The sequence below is a fragment of the Lepidochelys kempii genome, chromosome 9 (assembly GCF_965140285.1).
Source record: "Lepidochelys kempii isolate rLepKem1 chromosome 9, rLepKem1.hap1, whole genome shotgun sequence".
NCBI lineage: Eukaryota > Metazoa > Chordata > Testudines > Cheloniidae > Lepidochelys > Lepidochelys kempii.
The window spans coordinates 25,726,604-25,741,553 of NC_136388.1; the positions used below are offsets into that span (position 1 = coordinate 25,726,604).

Here is a 14,950-nt window from a genome sequence, read left to right on the forward strand (position 1 = left end):
GCACCAGTCTTGGGGAGATTCTTTCTTTAGCTTTTCCCATGTTTCAATGAGAACTAAGAAAATACTTGGCCTAAAAGTCCTGCTGCACTATTAGCTCCAGGCTACTGCTGTTGTCATCAAGAACTGTTGTTTGCTGTTATAACTCCATTCACTGCTAAGATTAGAGCTCAAACTTAATTTTTAACAAATAAATATCCAATGCACAACTAGACTGATTAAACAAAAAATGAATCAAAATGTCATTTTACTTTTTCTATATACTATCTATTACCTTCACCTGGCAGATTATTTGCATTACATGAAAATCAAACATAAAAGGGTGCACTTCTGATCCCTTGGGGAAAAGTATAGCTATACTTTTTGCCCTTTTCTGTTTTTTACATATAGATGTTAGTAAATATGTGCCCTTTTGAACTGTAGTTGAAAGTATTTTGTATTTTCAGGGCTGGGAAGAGGTCCGGCGACGTGGTTTCAGAAGTGAAAAGGATTATTGCTGGGAATATTTTCTCTCTTCAAATACACTTCAGGTAGTCATCTTAGTAGTGTGGTGTGACAGGAAATGTTTACTTGTGGGGAAAAAAATGTTTGACAGAGCATCATTCTCCAAGAAGAGTTATGTTGTACCCTGATATTGTACCCTAGATGCTGCTTAACATGAAAGGACAGTTTGCTGAACATCTCCTTGCAGCTGGGTTTGTGAGTAGTAAAAACCCCCGAGATCCCAAATCTAATACCAACTCAGGTAAACAGTGGAAAAAGACAGAGGATATTTGATCGTCTAATTCATGGTTTGTAGAATGCATTATTTACTTTGTTGTCTTCTACAGATAATGAGAAGTTACTCAAAGCAGTCATCTGTGCTGGTTTATATCCAAAAGTTGCAAAGATCCGTAAAAGCTTTAGCAAAAAGAGAAAAATGTAAGGCTTTAATCTCATGTTTGTATTCAAATTCTTTGCTGCACAGGTGGTTTTTAGGTGTTAACCAGTAACTTTGAAGTACTTAGATGCAATCTTCTGTGTAACTAATCCTAGATGTGGGTTAATTTATGTGAGCTATGCAGTTAATTAAATCAGCAATACTTAGTTGGAGACCTGCAAATACATCCTTAAAAGGATGACCTGACAATGTTGCATAAACGTGTAATATCGCAAATATGGAAACAGCATGACTGTCAAAGAATCACACTATCAGTTTTTCTCTGCAATTACACTTGAGACATTACATCCTCTCCCATCCCCTTCGGTGGCTGGAAAGAAAGAGACCCCAGCAGCACTAGTCCACTTGCTTACCACTTCCTACAATCTACATGTTTCTCATATTAATAGCATGAGTAGTGCACCTTTGATCAACATTCCACTTTGATGAAGACCCAGTTCTTGTTAACACTCAGCCTGAACTGAACCTAGTGTGCTTGATTAGGTGCTGGAGATCATTAGTGACTGAGTCCCCAACCTTACCATTTTTCAAAATCAAAACTAAAGTTAAACCAATCCTAAGAGCGTTTTCTGTAGCTTCCTCATTCAACTCAGTAGGATGGGGCAATACTGCATTTCTGCCACCAGGTTAAGCGAGGTGAATGTAAATGAGCAGCACTGGCCCAGTTGAAGGATTCTACTGCTGCCTAAAACAATTGTTTTGTTCTACAGACCACTTTGCAAGAAGTTCTCCTATTGACTGCCTCTCTTTCCAACACCCCAGTGCCCACTTTGTAAAACACTCCCTTCTGTGGGCCAGTAGCAAGCAAGGCTTTATGAACCACTTTTGGAAAATCACTGCCCTGAAGTAAGTGTACTCAATTCTGGAACTCTACGATAATGAGCTCCAGAAAGAAGAAAATAACTATGCAATGTGCATCTTGCAGTTGGTTTCTCCTCCTCTTGTTCCCTTGGGGACTCAAAAAGGGGATTTGATTTAGTGAGGATTCCTATAGGTTATCCATGCAATACCCTTTTACTTGATTACTGGGCTAATTATTGCTGTAAATAATATTTTGTTCTATTTTCCTACACTCTCTGAATCTCAAGTACCTGTTATAGAGAGAGCTCACATATGCAGGTGATTTGCAGGTGTTTTCCAAGAATTTTTTGGCAATTTGCATTGTATGCCAACCTTTCTAAGTAAACTCATAAGTGCTCCCTTTTGAGAAAGGGTGAAAATGTCATGAATGTTTTCCTGTTTGAAAGAAATAGCGGTTAGATATAAATGCCTAAAAACTGGGTGCTATATCTGGCTTCACTAACAAGGGACAGTTTAACCTCCTAATATGCATTCTTAACCAGGTACAGCTTTATGGGAAGAGGTAAAAACTGTTTTTGAATGTCACTTATTTTCAGAAATTTAGAACAATGCAGTGCAGAATTTGATGAAAAGGCTATCAATTTTTGGATAAAATATGGATGTACCTTTTCAGAATCTGTGAATATCTGTTTACCTCTAATTGGTGAAAAATCTTTTTTTATAAAGGGTGAAAGTTTGCACCAAGACAGATGGAACAGTTAACATTCATCCTAAATCTGTTAACGTGGAAGAGACAGAATTCCATTATAACTGGCTTGTGTATCACTTAAAGATGAGAACTAGCAGCGTAAGTGAACACTTTTACTACTTTCTGAATCTGTATGGTAATGTATTTTTTAAACTAAATAAGTAAACTTTTTAAAACATAAAGCCGCATTTTGCGTTTGGTACAACTTAATATTTGATATAATAAAGTGGACAGGTAACTTCTGTTAAAATCAAGACAATATTGCATTTTATAAATGTATATAACTAGCTTATTAATTGCACCTACTTAGTATCTTGACTACGAAAACATTGTCTTAAAAAATAGTATGTTTTCAAGAAGTGGGTTGCCATCTGGCGTGATGCCACCTGTTAAATCTTTTCATATTGAAACACTAAGTATCTTACATATTTTAATCTGCACTCCAGACAGCTATATTAGCTGCAATTACCACCTGTCATGAACTTGCACAAGGTAAACACCCTGAATCTTCAGGAAGCTTGGTAGCTAATATGAATCCATAGGTGGTGGTTGGCATGGCTGCTGCAAACTTCACACTGCTGACCATCTCTGCCATTAGTACTTCCCTCTGTGCCCATCTTTCTCCTCTCAATCCCTCCAGAACTCAGCTGCTGAGATGCCTTTTCCTGCTGGTGTGACAAATCAGCTGCTGCTCTCTTTAGCTTCTCTCCAATTTCTAACTTTCCAACCCCTACTTCACCTTTTCCCACATCTCCTTCTGCACTCCTTCTGACCATATTTCTGGTTTTGACAGCCCCCTTGGCTCTCTTTGCCCACATTAGAATTTCTGCCTCTGATGCCATCCCATTCTTCTGGAACAGTCTTCAACTTAATGTTTTTCAATCTCCCTCTGTTTGCTTCTTGAGGATTGAGGGAAATTTCGAAGGGCCTGCCTTTGTCATGTAGAATTCTGCGTATAATATGCCCACTGTTGGGTTTTTTTGTACTCTTTTGAACTTACATACCTGCAGATTGTCAGTTCCCTGGGGTAGAGACCTGGGTTCAGTACACTGCATCTATAATGTAGTGCATTGTGTACTGATACCTTTGGATAAGTCTAATGGTAAAACAACTGCTTCTAATAAGATTGTTCCTTCACTTGATACCATTAAGTGCATCTGGAAAGGAAAGGTTTTTTTGCTCTAACTGGGACTCCCATGCAACTACCTTAACTAGGAGGATAAGTAATTGTTTGACTTCACCTAAGCTTTGTGCTAAGGGAAATTGTCAGCATTCATGAACACTTTCAGTCTTCACATTAATAAAAAAATATGATTATAGAATCGTGTTAGAACTGAGTGATTCGCTGCAGGATTGAAATTAAGTTGATTTATTGATTCAAAAATGACTTTAAACCATCTTAGGTAATGTTTTTTATTTTTTATTAAGTAACATAGTAATGTCATTTTGGATGTATTAATATGCTTTCTAGTGTTGTTGAATACTTTTGACTTGTTACAGATTTACCTGTATGATTGTACAGAGGTCTCTCCATACTGTCTTTTGTTCTTCGGCGGAGATATTTCCATCCAGAAGGATAAAGATCAGGATACTATTGCAGTGGATGAATGGATTGTCTTTGAGTCTCCAGCTAGGATAGGAAATCTAGTTAAGGTGATAGTCCATTTGCCTTTGTTTTATGCAGCTTTTCATAGTAATATCAAAAATAATAACTTGCTTAGACGGAAGGGCCCTTCATAAAACAGATCACAGTATACCTATTTACAAAAGAGTATATGGAGTTTCAGGTTTTTAAACTTCCATCTAACTAGTCCTTTTTAATTTGACTTCCTGTTTTAAAAAAACAAGGCTTTGTATTAATTCTTTAAATGCATATTTACACAGGAGGTTCTTAGAACCATAAAGAACTGTCTTGTTCTAGTGGTTCTCGATAGGATCCTGTCCAACTGAAAGATATTACCTTATCCTCTCTCTCTCTCTCTCAAAATCATGTGTGACTCAGAGAGTAAGATGCATGTGGATGGCAATCAAAATGATATGATTGTTTTTTTGCACTGTTGTTGTAGCTGTGTTGGTCCCAGGATATGAGAGACAAGGTAGGTGAGAATATCTTTTATTGGAAGAGATGAAAGCTTGTCTCTGCCTCTCCCACCAACGGAAGTTGGTCCAATAAAAGATATTCTCACCTACCTTGTGTTTCTCGTGATTTTAAATGTCATAACTATGACCTGCAGGGCTAATAAATAATGAAAAGCGAGAATCCTAGTTTCAACATAGAGCAGCTATGTTTCTGGTGGGATCTGACAGGGATCAGTTCTCTGCTCTACACTATTTAATTTTATCAGTGGTCAGGAGGGAGGTGGGGACATAAAATCAGTATTTATGTCATCTACAAGCTCTCTTGGTAAAGACTGGGGGAGTAGTAACTAATGAAGAGGATAGGTCATTGATACAGAGAGATTGGGATCACCTTGATAAGATGAACTCAAGTCATGTGTTTTAGTATAGCGAAATGTGATGTCCTACATCTAGGAACAAAGAATGGTAGGCCATACTTACAAGATGGGGGACTCTATCCTAGGAATCAGTGACTCTGAAAAAGACTTGGGAGTCATGTTGGATAATGAGCTGAATGTGAGCTCCAACTGCAATGCTGTGGCTAGAAGGACTGACGAGATCCTGGGATATATAAATAGGGGGATCTCAAGTAAGAGTTAAAAATATTATATTGCCCTCTATATTTGACACTCCTGCAACTGCTAGTGGAGTACTGTGTCCACTTCTTCTTGACTTGTGGACCCTACAATATTGAGAAATTGGAGAGGGTTCAGAGAAGAGCCACAAGAATGACTAAAGGAGTTTAAAAAGCCTTATTGTGAGACTTAAGGAGCTCAATCTATTTAGCTTATGAAAAAAAAGGTTAGTCTATAAATACCTACATGGGGAACAGAAATTTATAAGAGCACTCTTCAGTCTAGCAGGCAATGATATAACATGATCCAGTGGCCGGAAAGTGAAGGATAGACAAATCAGCCTAGAATTCAAGTGCAGTTTTTTAACAGTGAGAGTAATTAACCATTGTAACAATTTAACAAGGGTTGTGATGGATCCTCCATCACTGGAAACTTTAAAATCAAGATTAGATATCTTTCTAAAAGAAAAGCTATAATTCAAACTGGAATTATCTCAGGGAAGTCTTATGATCCGTGTTATGCAGGAGGTCAAACTATATGATCAAAATGATCACATCTGGCCTTAATCTATTAATCTGGTTTCCGATGGTAAAAGGTATTAATTTCTAACCCTAATGGTTAAAGATATGGACCTTTTAAAATTATTTATGGTCCCTTGGCTAACAGTGAATTTTGGCATTGATCCTCTGCTGGAAAGAGTAAGGTCTGGTCCTTGAACCATCTCTTAATCCCATTTCCAAGTATTTTAAAAATTGAAGTAGTCATGAGGGCCAAGAGTGCAGAAGTATGAAAAGAGAAAATATTTTGCACTTTAATAACTTAAATGGACAAATCAGTTTTTATGTAGAAAAATACTGACCTAGTTTCTAGCATTTTTTGTCAGACTTCCAAAACAGTATTAACTTGAAATCTAATTTGGTTTTTTTAATTTACCATGTCTGCCCTTGAGTTTTCCTGTCACTTTAGTTTTTCCAATCACTTTTTCCTGTGTTTTTTTTTTTTAAGTTTCTCACCCTTTGTCGGGGTGGGGGAACCCCACGCAAATAGGGTGAAATTGTCTAAAGAGGAGAACTCTGAAACTAATTAGATACAAAATGCCATCAAATGCACAAAGTAAAGTGAGTGGAGGGTGAATTTTTTTTTACTCAGTAGTTCAGTCCTAATGTTGGAGATTACTTGTAACTATATAAAAAGAAAAATCACAATTTATTAAGTTAATTGAATTCTTAACCTTAAAATAGTGGCAATTAATGGAAATGCTGGCCTTTTAATGGCCAGTAGAACAAGATATTCAGAGATCCACATATATTTATACTTCTCTAAAGAGGACGTAGCTCAGAAACATCACCCCGGAGTCCATTATTAAGAAAAAAAACCTGCTAATTACTTAAAATTGTTCTGTGCAGTTTTGTTGTAGCCATGTGGGTCCCAGGATATTAGGGAGAGAGAGAAGGTGGGTAAGGTAATATTTTTTCATTGGATCAGCTTCTGTAGGTGACAGAGACGCAAGCTTTTGAGCTTACACAGAGCTCTTGTTCAGGTTCAAGCTCAAAAGCTTGTGTCTCTGTCACCTACAGAAGTTGATCCAGTAAAAGATATTACGTCACCCACTTTGTCTCTTTGCTTACTTTAAAAGCAGATTTTGATCTTTTAAGTGACAATGTTGAAATTAGTTGGATGTTATGGTTGTCATGAGGGGTATGATGGCTATTTATAGCAGGATAAAAGATACTTGTACAACTGAGAGTCCACATGATTTTTAATAACTTGCATAGTAGTGTTAAACGATAATTTTCTAGATTGTATCTATTTTTATTCCAACAAACTTTCTTATTACAGGATTTAAGAAGAGAACTGGATGACCTTCTACAAGAAAAAATTGAAAACCCACACCCTGTGGACTGGAATGACACTAAATCCAGGGACACTGCAGTGCTGACAGCCATTATAGACCTAATCACAACACAGGAGAATGAAAGTCCCAGAAACTATGCCCCTCGATTTCAGAATGAACGTTACAGTTGACGCTATTATGTTGGTGTTTGAGAAGATGACACTTTCACTAGTTTCCTTTTATTTTATAGCTTTTTGTCTAGCTAGATGAAAGACTTTCTAGGGCAACTCAGTAATTCCACTCATATTGAAGAGCAGTTAATTTCAGTAGTTTATAATGGCTGTAGGTGCATGACATCCAGTGTTTAATGTAGCTTTTTAAATATGACAGTGCAATGATGTTGGCGTCCATTAGTGTATGTGGTTTATTTTGTCCTGTCTATACTTGGCTTCTTTATAACTGTAACTCTTTCAAGGAAAAGGTGTTTAAAATTCAAAATATTGTGTTATATTGTACTATCTAATTCGTCAGATGTTCCTGCTGTCCATGGAAAATGTCACATTAAGGTTTTTTTGGGGAAAAGTAATCAGGTCTAGTAGTCAAAAGGGGTTCAAACCAAGCAGCATCTTTCTTTCAGAATTTTCAACTGAAAGTAACTATATTCATATTTAAATGTAAACTACAGCCAACTTCTAGACAAAGCAGCTGTTAAAGTGTACAGTGGTAAGAATCAAATTCTCCCTCTTTCATCCCAATTATTCCATCACTCTTGCTTTTCCTGTTGTACCCAGTGATCAGTATTGACTGAAATTTCAGAATAAGGCAGTGACTTATGGTAGATAAAAATCATGGCAGGAATACACTGTGCAGGATTAGTTATTGTCTAAATTTTCCTTTAGAAAATGGAGTAAATGTAAGGCATACATAATGTTGCATTAAATGTTTTTTGTTAAAGCTACACTTGTTATATCACTGGTTCTGTTTCATGTTTGATTGCAATATGCTATTTGGAATTCCTTTTGTGAATCCTCTCTGAATATACATGTACATTTGCCTTCTTTAGGATTTGGCACATCCTCACGTGTTGGATTAGGGAATTCGTAGACTTACCTTGAAGAAAATTGACCTAAAACAGTGTATCAGTCTTCGGTCTCAGTTCATTTTTTTTTTTTTTTAAATGCAAATCCTACACAACATATCCTTACCTAGTGGGATGTAAGGATTTGCATTAACTCTAACGTGACCGATAAACATGGAAAGCTTTTTGTATGGTTGCCATCACGAAACAAATCTAACTTCTTGGAAACCTTACTCTTTCCATTTACACTATATCCAAAAAGTGCTCATATTAAGCTTTGGGTGCCCTGTCATCCATTTAAAAATATGCATTACAACAATTAGCAATATAACAATTACTACAATAGATACACAAGATAAGGAAGACTTTAAAAAGAAAAAAAAAAGTGTAGGGGGAGGCAAGAGTGTCCGCCCTCACTATTCAACCTCACATTATCACCCCTCTGCTGGTTGGAGTACACCCTGAAGGTTGATAAACTGGGTGTGACAGGTTGTGTCACAGAAACCCCCTTGGGACCGCCACCTAATGTGCTGGGAGTACCTCTGAGCCCGTTTTCCCTGGCAGCTTGGGACTTCAGTACCTTACCTGGTTGTGCCAGACACGCTAGCCTGCTACAAACACAGACCCAGGTCTGAACCACGTCCCCCAGAAGCTGCAGGATTAACTGAAAACAGCTTAAGAAGAGCTCCTGTCTCCAACACCCAGATACCTAGTTCCCAATGGGATCCAAACCCCAAATAAATATGTTATACTCTGTATAAAGCTTGTACAGGGTAAACTCATGAATTGTTTGCAGTCTATAACACTAATAGAGAGGTAAGCACAGCTGTCTGCTCCCCCAGGTATTAATTACTTGCTCTGGGTCAATTAATAAGCAAAAAGTGATTTTATTAAGTATAAAAAGTAGGATTTAAGTGGTTCCAAGTAATAGACAGACAGAACAAAGTAAATTACCAAGCAAAATAAAATAACACATGCAAGTCTAAGCCTAATACAGTAAGAAACTAAATGCAGGTAAATCTCACCCTCAGAGATGTTCCAATAAGCTTCTTTTACAGACTAGGCTTCCTCCTAGTCTGGTCCAACAATCACTCACGCCCCTGTAGTTACTGTCCTTTGTTCCAGTTTCTTTCAGGCGTCTCTTTGGGGTGGAGAGGCTATCTCTTGAGCCAGCTAAAGACAAAACGGAGGGGTTTCCAGGGGCTTATATAGTCTCTCTCTTGTGAGTGGAAACCCCTCTCTCCCCCTGTGTAGAATCATAGCTACAAGATGGAGTTTTAGAGTCACAGGGGCAAGTCGTTTGTCCATGCATGACTCAGTTCTCTACAGGCCAATGCCATTGCCCACGTGTTAGTTTGAACGTTCCCAGGAAAGCTCAGATGTGGATTGGTGTCTTTCAATGTTCATTGTTAATTAAGTACTCCCAATTACTTGAATAACCCCTTCACGCTATGTTGACCAAATCTGTCTTAAGTGCTTCCTACAGCAAACACTTTAAATACAAACATAGAGCCAACGCTCATAACTTCAGATATAAAAATTATGCATGCATACGAATAGGACGAATACATTCAGTAGAACGTAACCTTTTCAAAGATATGTTACATGGCATATGTAGCATAAAACATATTCCAGTTATGTCATATTTACATTTATAAGCATATTTCTATAAAGCATTAAGGGGTGCAACATCACACTGGGCCTACAGACCAGTGGAAAGAGGGAACTGAAGAGAATGCCCTGCCAGCTTCCCTCCTCTCATATCACTGGTGCTCCACCTCAAGTGCCTCTCTCTGCAGGCTTGTGCGGCGGATTAAAATTTTAAGGAGAGGTGTGGCAGTTTGAAGTTCTCTACTCAGTGAGCCATTAGAAAAATGCAACACTATGATAATAAGTTACAGATCCAGATAAAGCAAGTATACATGTTCCCAGCCCAGATACTCTTAAAAGTAGGATTTAGTGGGTATCCAGAGCTGCTCTGCTTTGGGAAATGCATGTAATACATGGGTGGATTCTTCTGGCTACTGGTTTTGTTTCATCCCACATGCACAGTGGCATTTGGTTTCCAGGTCCTTACGTTTAGAAAAAAAATTCTTTAGTTCCGGGCCAGCTGGAAACTTGTTTGAAAACTAGTGCATTCACTGCAAGATTTTAAGCACAGCATGGTATTCTTCTGATTGTATTCCTGGACTATACGTAGAAGAAGAAGATCAGTCTCCAGCCACATGAATTGTACAATGTGTAAATTCAGTGTTTATGAACAAATACACAATCTATTTTTCCCCCATTAACTACTTTCTCTATATTCTACTCAAGTTGTATCCATTATCACTTACTGAATGTAACATTCTGGAAGTACTCCTAGGCTGGTCCACTAGTATAGCTAAGAACGTAAGATGAAGCTGTTTCAAAACTCAGGTCTGAGTTTTGTTGTTTTGTTTAAAGCGGGGGCTTTTTTTTTTTTTAAGACTTGCATGTAGCACTAGTTTTATATCTGAATTACTGTTTTCCCATTCAATTTGATTTACGTTAAAATTGCCTTTTAATTTTACTTGGTTATGTGTACATTTTAATGTATTGTACAGTGAATCAGCTATTCACTGAGACAGTACGCACTAATATATACCACAAACGCTTTAAAATGTTAAACTGCTTGATGAATTTCTGAATCTAACTCTTTCCCATGTTGTTGGGGGCATGAATAAATCTCAGCCATCCCTGCCTATTCTGGGTTGCATTTTGCTAGGGCTAGCCGGAAAACAAAAATATTCAAGGTTTGTTGAAAACTTTTTTTTCTCTTGGAACAAAAAGGAGAACTTTTTAATTTTGTTGTGAAAAATCACAAGAGACCCCAGTAACTATGGCACTCACCTACGATATGAGAGACATAGGTTCAAATCCCTGTTCTGCCTAACTCAGAGGAGGGACTTGAAGCTGGGTGTTTCACATCCCACATGAGTACCCTAACCACTCAGCTATGAGCTATTCTGCAGCCTCTCTCTCTGGTTTTCACCATAATTTCCACCCTGAACCTGAGAATTTTCCCTGATGCAAGTTCTTCCAAAACTGACACTTTTCCACAAAATTTCTGTTTTGATTAATCAGCATTTTTGACATTTTTTTGGTCAAAATTTCCAACCTGCTCTACACTTTGCATGTCCTCTATATTGTTAAATCCCAAATGGTTTCCCTTGAAGTACTGTTCAGTGGAGGGATTCTTTCAACTGGACCCATTTACATGTTCCACCAGCTACCCAATGGCATGCCTGCTTGTGGCAGACCCTCTGGTTTTCTTCTTAACACGTCCTAGATATTTCTATCTTTTCTAGATAACTTTGGAGATCAGTTGTTGAACTTTCTGGTGAATCTCAGCATTTGTTATAAATTCATTCCTTTTCATATCTACTATCTTCCTCAAGGAATTAGACATCCGTCCATGCCTTTGGTGTATTTCCAGTTTTCACACCCATATGTTAAAGTAGAAATAAAATTTGAGTTGATTTGTAGTTTTGTCTTTAAATTGCAGATTTTTGATGACCAAATCTTGTTTAATCTTGTGAATTCAGCTGCCATCTTGCCAAGTTGTGACATTCTTTCCTTCTGGATATCCCCATGGACTTGCATGTTACTGCCAAGGTATATGAATTGCTTTCCTTTGCCTTCTAACATACTGTTTGAGTTGGCAGTTACTGAAATTCTCATTAATTTGCTTTTTCATAATTTCATATTTATTTCACAATACTGGAGAGTTTTTTGGTATTTGCTTGTATGTTAGTTGAGCTGTCACTTAGAGCTATGTTAGCAAAATCGAAATCTCCTAGTGTACTGTTATGTGATGCCTATGTTGTATCTGTCTCTTCTATTTCTGATAATAAAGTCAACAGTAATACCAAACAAGAGAGGTGCATCCTCATTTGATATCGGTGTGTATGTTAAACCATTTGCTCAAGTCTGCATTTGCTTTAACTGCAAGCTGCGTCTTGATTTATTTTAAAAAGCTTTAATGTTTTTTTTTTATTGGCATACCATAACACTTCAAAATGTTGCAAAGTGAATCACAATGGAGGCTGTAAAATGTTTTCTTAAACTGTATGATGAATGGGTTTTGCCACTTGATGTGCTCTTCAGTGATTATTCCTAAAATGAAAATCTGGTCAGCCCATGACCTTCCTGTCAAAATCTAGCCTGCTCTTCCCTTAGCTATCCCTCAACTTCTTTCTTTATCCTGTTTAAGATGATACTGCAGAAGACTTTGCTGATCACTAAAAAGAAAGGTAATACCTCACCAGTTACTGCAGTCACTTAGGTCACCTTTCTTTGGTATTTTGACTATAAAGCTATTTTTCAATTGTTCTGGAAGCTTTTTCCAGTTGTATACTGTGAAAAGTTCAGTGATTTTTATCACTGGTCTCATCAGAAGCTTTCACTTCCTTGGTGACTTGGTCTTCACCTGCAGCTCTTGTCCCAGGTTTTAACTTTTATTGCATCTTCCATTTGTTTGTGATGTACAGTATCTGGTACTAGGTGTTAAAATTCTTCGTCAGTCAAAAATTTCCTACAGTGTTCTGTTTAGCACTTTTGAAAAGTGCACTGCCCAGCACCTCTGAAAAGTGCACTGCCCATCGTTCTTTGTTCTTTTTTTGTTCAGGTCTTTCCTTGTTTATCCCTAACCAGGTCCTCCAGCTGGTATAAACTTGCCAGATAGAAACGTATTGGCTGATAAACTGTTCTTCTGCCACCTTATTCAGCAACTGCTTCAGCTTCTTTGGCAATATTATCCACGTACTTCCTTTTTATCTCTTCTCACACGTCTTTGTCCTTGGTTTTTATACAACTTTTGCTGATTTTTTGAGTTGATATTTGCTTTGGCATTTTTCCTTTCTTACACGTAGTTTCATGTGTCCTCACTTATCCAGACTACAGGTTTGCTTCTCTGGAAACTAACTACAGTTGTGGTGGTATCTATGATAGTGTCAAACAGAAAGGACCATGACATATCAATGTTGACTTCTTATAGTAGATCTAAGGGCTTGTATCCACTTACCAGGGGATCGATGCACGGCGTTCGATCCACCAGGGGTTGATTTAGCAGGTCTGGTGAAGACTCGCTAAATCGATCACCGAACGTTCTCCTGTTGACTCGGGTACTCCACCAGAATGAAAAGCATAAGGTAAGTTGATGGGAGAGTTTCTCCCATTGACCCAGCATGGTGTAGACACCGCAATAAGTCGACCTAAGGAATTGCATAACTTAAGTCAACTTAGCCCCATGATGTAGACCTGCCCTAAATCTTGTATCACCTGAAATCTGTTCTTCAATTCAGTTTGAAATTGCTGCTCTAATGTCTAGTTTGTTTTTCATTTGCTGACAATTTTCTTGGTACTTTTTGGGTTGGTTTGTTTTTTCTCAAGTTTGATCTTCAGTCTTTCCACACGCAAATTGTGGTGCCTTCAGATATATGCTCTGACCTTCTGGAGAGTTGATCTAAATTTCCTTTCAATACCATGGCTAGCCTGATTCCTAGTGACTTCATCTGGGGAATTCCAAGTTACTTAATAGGTATCTTTGTGTGAAAATAGTTTTCCACCAATTATGAGGCCTGAAAGCAGGCACAGTTATACCAGTTGTAATAAACAAAACGGGGTGGGGGGAGGTAGCTCCCTTTTATGGACACCCAGCCAGCCAGTTAGCTATAAAATCCCTTTTAGTAGTTGTTCTCTACTTGCTTTACCTGTAAAGGGTTAAAAAGTCCATAGGTAAAAGGAAGGGAGTGGGCACCTGACCAAAAGAGCCAAGGGAAGGGCTAGAACTTTTTAAAATTGAAACAAGACTGCCCTTTTGTCTGTCTGGGTTATTCTCCCGGAGAGCAGGGACAGGGCTGAAACTATGCTGTAAGAACTTGCGCCAGGTATGAAAAATCATCCAATCATACCTAGAAACTACTCATTTGAAACCCCAAATATGTAAGCAGATCAGAAAATGTCTAGGAAGACGCGATTAGGTTTATCTCTTTTATTTCTGTAAGGCTTGTGGACTCCTCTGTACTAACCCCCAAATGCTTTTGTTTTGCTTGTAACCATTAAGCTGGACCTCAAGAAAACCATTTATTGTATTTGCTCTTTTTAAATCTAGCAATAGCCTAAGTTCCAGATGTATTTTTTCTTTTTGTTTTTAATAAAATTTACCTTTTTTAAGAACAAGATTGGGTTTTTTGTGTGTCCTAAGAGGTTTGTGCACAAGTTGTTGAATTAGCTGGTGGCAACAGCTGATTTCCTTTGTTTTTCTTTGTCAGCTCTTCCCGGGGGGCGGGGCAGTGAAAGGGCTTGAGGGTACCCCAGAGGGAGGAATTCCCAAGTGCACCTTCCTGGGTCCCAAAAAGGGTTGGGGTTTTTTTTGCACTTCGGTGGTGGCAGCATCTACCCATTCAAGGTCAGAGAAAAGCTGTAACCTTGTGAGTTTAATACCAGCCTGGAGTAGCCAGTATTAATTTTTTAGAATCCTTGCGGGCCCCCACCTTCTGCACTCAGTGCCAGAGTAAGGAATCAGCCTTGACACCAGTCTTTAACTTTTCTTATTTTGGGAACCAAAGCCAGTCTTGCCCATTCCTTTTTCTCTGTTATCCCCAACCTTGGCACTGAAGTTCCCCAATACTAAGCAGATGTCATGATTGAGAATATTGTCAGAATTCATAGGCAAATGCAGAATGGATCTCAACGTTGATCTCATCATTGGAGTGTAACGTAGAATTGTCATTTTGTTTGAAACCTAGCTTGGAGCAGTTGGCTCTGAGTCTATAAGCAATTTCTCTGCTTTGGAAGTCATTTAGTGTTACTCCCTTTGAGTGATAATCATTTTGCC

General features: G+C 38.1%; 1 protein-coding gene across 4 annotated transcripts in view; it reads left to right on the plus strand.

The window, feature by feature from the left end:
* Nucleotides 1–7,971, plus strand: part of DHX36 (DEAH-box helicase 36) — a 41,718-nt gene extending 33,747 nt beyond the window's left edge. For 3 of the 4 annotated variants that reach the window (XM_073359633.2, XM_073359634.2, XM_073359635.2), the window contains 6 exons: nt 444–527; nt 643–742; nt 828–918; nt 2,465–2,585; nt 3,987–4,139; nt 7,019–7,971. In XM_073359633.2, coding sequence (XP_073215734.1) covers nt 444–527; nt 643–742; nt 828–918; nt 2,465–2,585; nt 3,987–4,139; nt 7,019–7,204 — 735 coding nt within the window. In that variant the 3' untranslated portion in view covers nt 7,205–7,971. Of the gene's footprint in view, nt 1–443; nt 528–642; nt 743–827; nt 919–1,647; nt 1,784–2,464; nt 2,586–3,986; nt 4,140–7,018 lie in introns of those variants that run through there. The other variant, XR_012160759.1, reaches the window with a different exon arrangement.
* Nucleotides 7,972–14,950: the final 6,979 nt, after the last annotated feature.